Source organism: Daktulosphaira vitifoliae, unplaced genomic scaffold (genome assembly GCF_025091365.1).
Source record: "Daktulosphaira vitifoliae isolate Bord-2020 unplaced genomic scaffold, ASM2509136v1 Scaffold_1, whole genome shotgun sequence".
NCBI lineage: Eukaryota > Metazoa > Arthropoda > Insecta > Hemiptera > Phylloxeridae > Daktulosphaira > Daktulosphaira vitifoliae.
This window is the reverse complement of record NW_026099572.1, coordinates 5,691,738-5,703,352: the sequence shown is the minus strand read 5'-3', so window position 1 is coordinate 5,703,352 and position 11,615 is coordinate 5,691,738. Positions and strand designations below refer to the sequence as shown.

Sequence of the window (11,615 nt, the reverse complement as noted above, 5' to 3'; positions counted from 1 at the left end):
CCACTCAATACAAGAAGAACAGAATTATAAATAAGTTACTTCAAAGTTAACATACATACGCATTTAAAAGGTTTGATCTGAATACATTGCTATACATAAACTATAAAATGCTTAGTGCGTATTTATTGGAACATATTAGAAGTAAAAAAAAAAAAAAAAGAGAAAGTTAGACAAATCAGTCTCAAAATAATAACAATAAAAATATAGGAAAATGTATTTTCATAATAAATTCACTTGGTAAAAATCTAATCAACTTCTTCCATACGTGATGAATCTTCAGTATCAACATCTACAGCTGGTGTCGTGTCAACTTCAGCAATCTTTTCTTCAACTAATGGTAAATCTTCATCAATTCCCAATCCTAATTTGATCATTCTGTGGATTCTAGAAGCATGAACTTGTGGATCTTCAAGTCCAAAACCAGATGACAACAAACTAGTTTCGAACAACAACATCACCAAATCTCTGACAGCTTTGTCATTGGAATCAGCTTCAGCTTTTTGTCTAAGCGTTTCAATAATAGGGTGATCTGGGTTGACTTCAAGATGTTTTTTAGCTGACATGTAACCCATGGTAGATGAATCTCTTAGTGCTTGGGCTTTCATAATACGCTCCATGTTAGCAGTCCAACCATATTGAGAAGTGACAATACAACAAGGAGATTCAACTAATCTGTTACTAATAACAACTTTTTCAACTTTCTTGTCCAAAATATCTTTAACAACTTTGCATAATTTTTCGAATTTAGTTTGGTCTTCTTCGCGCTTCTTCTTCTCTTCATCAGTCTCAGGTAAGTCTAATCCTTCCTTAGTGACTGATACCAAGTTCTTACCATCATACTCTTTCATTTGTTGAACAACATATTCATCGATTGGTTCAGTCATGTAAATTACTTCAAATCCACGCTTCTTGACTCTTTCTACAAAGGATGAGTTGGAAACTTGTTCACGGCTTTCACCTGTGATGTAGTAAATGTGAGTTTGATTTTCCTTCATACGAGCAACATAATCCTTCAAAGAACATGCTTCATCACCACTAGCAGATGTGTGGAATCTCAATAAATCTGAGAGTTTCTTTCTGTTTTGACTGTCTTCGTGTATTCCAAGTTTCAAGTTCTTGCTGAATTGTTCATACAACTTCTTGTAGTTATCTTTGTCTTCGGCTAGTTCTTCAAACAATTCTAAACATTTCTTAACCAAATTCTTACGAATCACCTTGAGAATTTTGTTTTGTTGGAGCATTTCACGAGAAATATTTAATGGAAGATCTTCACTGTCAACAACTCCCTTGATAAAGTTCAAATATTCAGGCATGAGATCTTCACAGTTATCCATGATGAACACACGTCGTACATATAACTTGATATTGTTCTTCTTTTTCTTATTTTCAAACATATCATAAGGTGCACGTTTTGGGATAAATAACAAGGCTCTGAATTCAAGTTGACCTTCAACTGAGAAGTGTTTAACAGCTAAATGATCTTCCCAGTCATTGGTCAGAGATTTGTAGAATTCACCATATTCATCTTGGCTAATATCATCTGGGTTTCGGGTCCAGATGGGTTTTGTTTTATTCAACACTTCTTCATCCAAATACTTTTCTTTAATGGTTTTCTTCTTTTTCTTATCTTTGTCTTCATCTTTTTTATCTTCGTCTTCATCTTCACCAACATCTTCAATTTTAGGTTTCTTATCTTCTTCACCTTCACCACCTTCTCCTTCTTCTTTCTTTTCTTCTTCAGCTTCATCATCGCTTACTTCTTTGGTACGTTCATTTTCGACAATCAATTTAATTGGATATCCAATAAATTGTGAGTGCTTCTTAACAATACCAGTAATCTTTTCTTGTTGAAGGAATTCAGTTTGGTCTTCTTTAATGTGAAGGACAATTTTGGTACCACGGCCAAGTGGTTCACCTGGATCAGGACGAATAGTGAATGAACCACCAGCAGCAGATTCCCACAAATATTGCTCATCATCATTGTGTTTGGAAACAACAGTGACTTTGTCAGCAACCAAGTATGCAGAATAGAAACCAACACCAAATTGACCAATCATAGAAATATCAGCTCCAGCTTGAAGTGCTTCCATGAATGCTTTGGTTCCTGATTTAGCAATTGTTCCCAAATTGTTGACAAGATCAGCTTTTGTCATACCAATACCACTAAAATAAATAATTAAAATAAATACAAATGCTTAGAAGATATTTTATAATACTTACGTATCAATGATAGTTAAAGTTCTATCTTCTTGGTTAGGAATAATTTTGATATGCAAATCTTTGCCAGATTCCAATTTGGAGGGGTCAGTCAAAGACTCATAACGGATTTTGTCTAGAGCATCAGATGAATTGGATACCAATTCTCGCAAAAAGATTTCTTTGTTTGAATAAAAGGTATTGATGATCAAAGACATAAGCTGAGCAATCTCAGCTTGGAAAGCAAAAGTTTCCACATCTTCAGCTTGAGACATAGTTACGTCTTCAGGCATCTTCTAAAATAGAAAAAATAATAATTAAAAAAAAAACAATAAAACAATTTCCCTGATAATAAAATATGAGAGAACAAAAACATACAGTGCAAATTTGGATTAGCTAGATACACCTAAGCTTTAGACTTTTACAAATATATAAAACTATGTAACTAAAAATTATAAGAAGTTCTTTAATTATTTCATGAATAATAAAACACCTAGATAATTATTAATTGATTAAAATGATTTAAAGGCTTTTGTTTTATTAATAAGAGGGTTACAATTAAAACTATCAAAATATAAGTCCAATACTCAATGAAATAGGGCAAGTAGATGGCTTACTTAACTCAGTCTAAGAGCGCATCGTACCTTAATGCATACATATAGAGTGATATTACATTGTACAGTTATATAGGTATTCAGTCTTCTCTACACAAGTGTAGCTTTTCAAAGAGAATGTTAAAAATAAATAAAGTAATAATGAATTGCACAAGAAGTAATGAGAACAAAATCAATATATATAAACATCGATGGCCCCAACGAAGAGATATGTAACTTTTAGCCAATTGGAATTAATAAAAAAAAAATTTATTTCTTTAACTCTCACTATATTGATGAAAAATCAGAATGTAAACAAAATATTATTAAAATGCAGAATATCTAAAATGTCATGTCATGTTTTGATAATATTGGCTCCAAAAAATTCTTAAACTTATAATTCAAATCGATATTAACTTTTAAATTAACTAGAAGTATTAAGAAGTTAATTTTACCGAAATCTTAAAAATAAATTAATAACATCATTATTTATTTATACATAAAAGTAGACAAAAACTTGTCAGTGCCTGATAGCGTAAGCCTAATACCGATGCCGGACAATTAAGTCATAATTTGAGTTAAAATATATTTTATCAAGAGAATTATGTCAAAATGCAACAGTTTCCCAGAAATGAAGTCTAAAAAAATTTCATTTATAAGAAAAACTGTAATATAAAAAGTTTGACAATTTAATAGTTTATATTAGTCAATACTTATTATGGAATTAATAAATAAGAATTTTATAAAAATAAAACATAGAAATGAATAAAACTACTTTATATAAATGATTAGCTTTCCTGAAACACGAAAATGAAAGTTAAAGTAAAAATGGAGTTAAAGTACTTTTATTTAGGGCCTTTACGTAATCATAAATTTAACATTAAAATATAAAAAAACACATTTTATCAAATTTAACATAAAATAATAGTAATCTGAAAGATATTCAGACAATTTGATAGGAAAGTTAATTAATAAATGTCACTCAAAACTGAACATTCAAAATTAACGCCGGTGAAATAACTGCATAGTTAATTAGACAAACTCATTTTAAGTAACAGTAAACAAAATTGGCCACTTAAGTAAATGTAGAAATAAATTACAAAATATTACTCTATTAACTCTAGTATAAATATATTAAAAATGTACTTATAAAAAGAACTAAGTAAATTTAAATTAACTAAATATGTTAATAAAATAAATTCAACATTCATTGCAAAAATCGTGATTAACACGTTGCACGAATTACAATTAAGAGTATGCTAAGACAATAGAAACAACCTTTTACTAATAAGTTAATTGATACTTACGTTTGATGATAAGTAATGAATACAAGAAGTGAATTAAAATAAAATATATTTGTATGGAACTTTGAAATTGAACAATAAAAGTGTAATCGCAGTGGTATATCGCTAAACAAGTGTGCACAAAGTAGCGTTGAATTTGTAAATGATCAACGAGTACTTCCCTTTGCGTTTTATAACCTGCATGCGCCGGTTCTCGAATATTCTACGGCCCCGCAACAATAGTCAAAAACCTTTAACCAGGGGCACCACGTGGTAAGAACAGTGAACGGGAAACAATCCTTGATTTAACACGGTACGATGGTGCACAGTGCTGCAACGTTACACAGCGATGTGGAGATTTATAAAAACTGTGCAAGTTGGGTCTTTTGATTAACGTCATAATCACTTGCGTTTTCGTGCCGCTACAATAATATCGAGAAACTTCTAGAAGATTCTATTCGATTTGAGGGACACTCAACTCGATGTACAGAGCGTACCAAATACATAACTTAAAACAACGTATTTTATAAATCTTATAATTAATATTTTTGTTTTTTTAACATTCGGCAATAATTTTATTGTAATACTTAATGATAAAAATTTGATCATCTCGTGTATAATGACATTATAATATTTCATCAACATTTTAACGAACCGTTTCAATTTTTATGATGTTTTCAGATTTTCTTTTCATCTTTTAAAACAAAATATTTAATCTACACATTTTAAGAAAATTGTTGGTCTTAATTATTATCTGTGATAGATTTTAAACATTTATCGAGGGGGGTCTCAAAGATTCTTAAAAACGTTTTAGATTGTTATATCTAATGTCCAAAATTTACTAAAAAATAAAATTACGATTAATAATAAACAAAATCTATGGTTAATTAATGAATATAACAACTTAAAAAAATAATGAAACTTGTCAGGAAACATGATATATTTTTAAAATTGCCATACAATTTGCATCTTTAAAATTTTTTTAATGCAGATTTACTTTGGCATTAATAAAAAAACTTCTATAAGACGTTAGTAGAACAGACGTGCGCTAAGCTTCATATCATAGCCAGCTAAGATGAGTAACGATCTATTAATTAATTTTATTAACCACATTCACACCTATTGTTAATGAAAAATAGTTAACTAAAAATTAATAAAATACGTCTATGAACATATTTCTGAAGACTGATAAATAATTTAACAATACAATTATTATGTAGTTTGAAGCATGTAACCTCTTTTTAAAAATTAAGAGGGTTTATGCACAACAATTCTTAGGTAATATATTTTCTACACAACCGGCTAAATTTAAAAAACAATCCAGTTAATAAAATTAAACAAAAAGAGCTTTTACTAATCAAATGTGCACGCTTACACTGCACAGCAAAATTCTATCAAAAATATTTCACTTTTATCATTATTTGTGATATTATGGTTAACAAAAATTTATAAACTTATTGTGTGATGTATGTGATGTCTTATTGTCATTAAATTAAAAAAAACAATTCTATTAGATAAAATTATTTCATATGACAAAACAAAAGTCGTCAATGTTGAGTTAATCAACAGTTGACTCGTCCATACCACTTGTAGGATACCTTTAGGATGGATAATTTTAAATAAAACATGTAAACTAAACAGCACTTGTCTACAGACATTAGTGTTAACGGTTATGCTCATGACTGTATGATAAAGACGATTGCTCATGTAGTATAGTTGTTTTAGAGTCTAACTGCGAAAGCGATTTTTGAATACTTTCGATAGAACTCACGAAGGTATTTCGACGATTCGCGAGGTTTTAATAAAATCGAGTCAGTTGCAATTTTAATGAAATAAAAAGAATATGTTACTTGTTGTGAGATTAAAGATAGTCCACCTAATCCGATATCGATAAAGGCGATCTAAATTTAAAATTTAAGCTCCATTTTAATGCATCTCTCACTAAAGCCAATAATATGCTTGTAACAATCTCAGGATATTATAACGACACCTCTAAATTCGTGTCAGGCTCTACATCTACTCTATGCATAGGATAGAATGAAGTGCTTGACACTAAATTAGAGTCCATGGGGACTCTTGTAGAATACCTGTTAAGTTATAATTGATCAGACACGGTTCAGAAAGTATAAATAAATAGGGTTGTTCTGAGAAAGGTGTAGCGTAGGACTTACTCATGTCAGGCAGCTAATTTTAAAATGATCAACATAATAGTAAGAATACTGGTAACATGTGAGACGGATACCGATAATATAGTTAATAATACTGTGAATATAGTTTAAGATCAGAACAGAATAAAAACTTCCTGGTAAATAATGCTTAGACAAAAGACTTAAAATGTTTAGCAAATTGAAGTTAGATACTGCAATCATCAGCAAGTAGATTAGTTTGCTGGACAATTTTATTTCAATAAATAAAAACACTGGACTTTTTATAAATTTGCGATTTGTCATTAAATTATATTATGATTATCCATTTACAAAAAAAGATCTTTTGGTTATATACACGCACTCATATGTAAAGATGTTTGTGAACTAAAAAATATCGTCACACATACAAGGAAATTAATGTTTTTAAATATTAAATTAAAACGATCTTGAGTCATAAATAATATCTTTTATAACTTTTGAATCAGTGATATTTTACGTTACTTTTATTTTTAATAATTTTTACAGTTTTTGACTACATTAAAAATATAATTTTCATTATTCTTTAATAAAAATGAAATAACAATTTTTATTTTTCCAAAATAGACATTTTCTTGTAAAAATTTTGATGGATCAATAACAACTATAGGATAAGTAATTATTGAGTTATAAGCATTTTTTAATACATAGAGTGGGTATGTAATGCAAGTGGAGAGCACATACACCAGCACGAGCTGTACCCACCGGCGGTACACATACATTGATTGTATTAAAATGTTTGTAACTCAATATGTTGTATCCTAAAGTTATTACCGACTCATCAAACATTTTTATATGAAAATACTTATTTTAAAATTGTATAAAAGTTAGAAAATAAAAATGTTTATTTATTTTTATTAAAAATAAAAATTAAAGGAAAATAATAATAATATGTTCATTAATCAGCCTGTATGATAACTATATACAAAGTATAGTTATTATACAGAGTGATTTACTTGAACCAAACCACTTAATTGAAAAAAAAAGTAATATTATTCACTTTTTTTATTGATTTCTTTTAGTTCGACGTGTCTCTCAATTTATAAATCATGAAGTATTTTTTATGTTCATGCCATATACCTTTTAAGGATGTCAATTTCAATTTCTTAAATGACAGTCTTCTCTATGAAAGGTGACCATTTCTTAGATTCCTACACGTAGTTATGTAAATATGTACCGCTTCATACATAAAAATTGTATAAGTTAAGTTTTTAATTATTTATTATTAGATTAATTGATCAGTAAAACTCTTTAAATTGACGTATGAACTATTTTTTTATATTATGGATTTCTTCTTCGTTCTTCTTTTTCCTCGCCTTAATTCCAACTACTTGGGGTCGGCCACCCTTATCCTAAACTTCCACTTGATACGATCTCCCACATCTTCTACGCTCACATAAGCTGTCCTCATATCGCATTCAATAACATCTCTCCATCTCTTTTTTGGTCTTCCTCTATCTCTTCTTCCTTCAACATTCATTTCTACAACCGTTCTTGAATTTAAAAATTTAATTAAGAACGATTGTTTGTAGAAAACTTTAAAGGAAGTATTTTCTTTGTTGTCTCCCTGGCTATTCAAGTTACTTGAGTTCTTATTATTATTTACTGTTATTGTTATGTTATCTTTACTTGCAGAAGTATTATCCAACATTAAATTACAATATATTTTAGGGAGGCTCATTTCACATTATGGGGTCTTGGGCCCTAAAGCCCCAACTCAAATGTTTCTAAAATGATTGTTAAAAAAAGAAAAGTTAAACATAATATCAAAAAACTAGCTTTTTGTAATCAAATTTATTATTTTATACTATAACATCAGTTTTAAACAAATGTTGCATATTAATTTCCAAAAAATATGGACTTGTTGCATTTCAATTTATTACTTGATGAAGTAGAAAAGATTTGTTTCTATCAATAAAATGTTAAGAATTAATATTTGAAATTATATTTATTATTTTTATACTCTTTGCATTTTTTTATAAATAATAATTTGACTTAATGTTGTTTCACAAATAACCGATTCAGTTATTATGTAATGAACGAAACGTATTACATCACTAAAAAATAAATATGGTATTTTCATAGAACTAACCGCACTAATTCTTCATTTTATATAGTTAGATTGTGATATTATTTTTAACTTAATTAAACATGTTTTCATTTAAAATACTTAAGAGTTATTATTTTGAAGGGAATGAACCTCTTTTTCAAAAAAATTTTATCCCCACCGATAGGACTACATTTTTTTGAAAATTATAGGATATAGGATACTTTTAATTTCTAAAAAAGAAAAAATTACAATATGCTTTATAATTTTAAATATAATATATGAGGCATAGTTATTTAATCACTTTGTTTATCAAAATAATTGCTGTTTGAAATAATTAAAGATTGACTAGTTTAAAAAATCAAAATTACTTCAGTCAAAATTATAAATTTATAGTGGGTTAATAAGTAAATTATTGCAACACTTAGGTTTATAAAGTTTAAAATTGCAAATTAATAATTTTTCATTAATTCCTTAAATAAAAATTGTTAAAATAAACAGAATAGATTTATTTTTATTAAAAAGCAAATTTTTGTCCATTGAATAAAATAAAATTAACAATTAGGCTCCAACATATATAAAATACTATTTCAATTTCTTTTTTTTAGTTATTCTGTGATTCTTATTAGAGAATAACTTTTTACTCTTGATAACTTTATTTTTCTTTGTTTTATCTGAACTATTGTGGGTACCTCCTAATTTCTTACTGAACATTTTTTTGCCTAATTCTCTTCTGTGTCTTTTATCTTTAGTTTTCAAAAATTCTCTCAGTAATTCTCGTTTTTTTATAAATCTTGGGTCTTGACTACCAGAATATGTATTTTTATTGTGTTTAGGATCATAGAATTCTTCAGCATCTTAAAAAAAAAGCAGAATCATTAAAAATGAAATTGAAACCACAAAATATTTTTGAATTACCTTTAAACCTCGAGTCATTAATTTTAAAAAAGAATGATTCTCTCCAAACACCTCTTGAACCTAACAATTTTTCTGATGGTATATCAGTGATTGTATTATCTTTATTTTCAATTTCTTCTTCATTATCAGAATCACTAGAATCATCAATAAAAGGATTTTTTCCTAATATTTTTTTATGTTTAGTTATTTTTTTTGTTTGATATTCATTTCTGTCAATTTCACCTGTAATAAATAAAAAATATCCATTTAAAGTAAATTTAAAAAAAAAAAGTTTTTTTGATAAATGTATGAACATTTAGTCAATTATCAAAAATTGGTAGTCAAAGGTACTCTTAAATTAGAATTGCTTAATCAACATGTTTTTTTAACAATGCAATTGATTTTGTAAAAGTTATTGTTTTAAACTAAAACACAGTATTTTTTTGGAGGGGGGTATGAGATATATTGTAGTTTTATGTATATATTATGTTGTTATTTGGTTAATAATAATTATAAAATAATTCTTAATAGTTAAGGGTTGGTTTAAGGTGACTTTTTTTCAGAATATCTTAATTTTCATGGATATGTGCACATATTTATTTATCTATTACATACTTTTATGTGGTGTTGGAAATAAACTAGTTAAACGAAATTGATTTTCATTGCTAAATACATCTTTCAATTTATTTTCAACTTTAAAATATTTTTGTGTGTCTATAATTGGTTCAGAAACAATTTTTTGTTCTTCAACTTTTGGTTTTTGTTTTTTTGACCGTTTTTGTTTAGGTAAATCAGGTTTATCTTTAATATATATTTTATGTTCTTCTTGAGTTGGGTCATATCTTACCATATTAAACCTGAAAAATTTTAATAATATAAATTGAACAAGTGAAAATATATTATGTTTAATCAAGGAAAATAATTAATAATATTGAAATGATACTAGTTTTAGAAACTTTTTTTTTTTTTGGAGAAGAAGAATTTTGTTTTAAATTAAAAATAATGTTAGTTATTAATATTTCTAGTAATAATATATAAAATAATTTATTATTTCAATAATATATAATCTAAATATACATTCTATCTTCCATTATATCTTTCTTAGGTTTAGTTAATGATCGGCCAACAACATCTTCTAAAATATTCATTTGTTTTTCTATTTCATTATCATTAATTTTTTCAGTCATTTCTTGTTCATCAAAAAAGCGTTTATCCATTAAGAAACGATTATCACCAGTAGATTTGGTTGTTTGCATTTTAAACAACTAAAACACATTAAAAAAATTATGATAAAATTTTATTTTTCCTACACATAGGTAGGAATACAACAATTCTTTAATAAAGTGAAATAGCTGATGTTTAACTTATGTAAATGAATATAAAGTAACATTGAGGATTTAGATACATTTTTAACTATTAATTGATAAATTTCTTATTTACTTTTTGACCCTTTTCACCATCAAATTTTAATTTAAGTTTAAAATTTGAGACAAATTCTTCATTAGTAGTTTCATTTGGCTCATCTTCAAATAAGGACATTTTTTTAGATGGCTTAATTGTATTTGAAGCTAATTCTTCACTTCCATCTTCATCAAATTTTATCTTTTTGTTAATGGATTCACCCTGAATCAAATACATTCTATCAGTGAATGTTTAATTTAATTAATTAATTTAAAGAAAAATACTCTAGTTTTTCTACAAATATAGTTTTTGAAAATAATATATTTATTAAATTCAAATAACTATATTAAACTAACTTTTAATGCATTAGCAATAGTTGTTTTTTGATTTTGTAGTTTATCCCACTTTTCAGCCAAAGCTTTCTGGCGTTTGGTTTCAGCTTCTTGGTTTTTTTTTTTATCTTCATTATTTAAGTCTATGAAATATAAAATGAATCATCAATATTATAAAATAAAACATAATTATAATTGAAGTGATCAGTGGATAAAAGTGTTAACTGAAACTTTTGAAATTGTTTAGCAATGCTTTTGTAATTACAATAGTAAATTTTTCTAACAACATCTTTATAAATTTATTATTTCAGTTAGATTTTTTTATACCATAACATAACTATTCATGCAATTAAATGTATTTTCAAAAAAAAAAAAACCCAGCACAGGGGGGTCGCGGCACAGTGGTGACGTGGCATAGTTAGATCAAGTATAATGATATCTGACAGTGATTAAAATCACTATCAAAAATAAACGCTTCGATGCAAATCTTTAGATAGTGTTTAATTTTAAAAAAATTGGTGTTTTATTCCAAAAGCTACTTGATCTGCTGGTTCCTTATTAATATCTCGATTAAGATAAAGTATGTCGAATGAAAAAGGGTTTATTAAAAAATATTATTTCTCATAAAAAAATTGTGTGGATCCATAAACTTTTCAATAAGTTATAGCATTATAAAGTTAAAT

General features: G+C 27.1%; 2 protein-coding genes across 3 annotated transcripts in view; both read right to left on the bottom strand.

The window, feature by feature from the left end:
- Nucleotides 1-29: 29 nt before the first annotated feature.
- LOC126896097 (heat shock protein 83) lies at nt 30-4,265 on the bottom strand. The gene is made up of 3 exons (XM_050668561.1): nt 4,097-4,265; nt 2,221-2,492; nt 30-2,163 (listed from the first exon to the last, which is right to left on the bottom strand). The coding sequence occupies exons 2-3, from the start codon at nt 2,487-2,489 to the stop codon at nt 246-248; spliced, it is 2,187 nt and encodes a 728-aa protein (XP_050524518.1). The 5' UTR covers nt 2,490-2,492; nt 4,097-4,265; the 3' UTR covers nt 30-245.
- A 4,531-nt stretch (nt 4,266-8,796) lies between these two features.
- LOC126896106 (nucleolar protein 8-like) overlaps nt 8,797-11,615 on the bottom strand; it is a 4,704-nt gene continuing 1,885 nt past the window's right edge. For both annotated transcript variants that reach the window (XM_050668582.1, XM_050668583.1), the window contains exons 3-8: nt 10,957-11,075; nt 10,640-10,822; nt 10,277-10,464; nt 9,815-10,056; nt 9,221-9,442; nt 8,797-9,159 (exon numbers count right to left, since the gene is read on the bottom strand). In XM_050668582.1, coding sequence (XP_050524539.1) covers nt 8,888-9,159; nt 9,221-9,442; nt 9,815-10,056; nt 10,277-10,464; nt 10,640-10,822; nt 10,957-11,075 — 1,226 coding nt within the window. In that variant the 3' untranslated portion in view covers nt 8,797-8,887. The remainder of the gene's footprint in view (nt 9,160-9,220; nt 9,443-9,814; nt 10,057-10,276; nt 10,465-10,639; nt 10,823-10,956; nt 11,076-11,615) is intronic.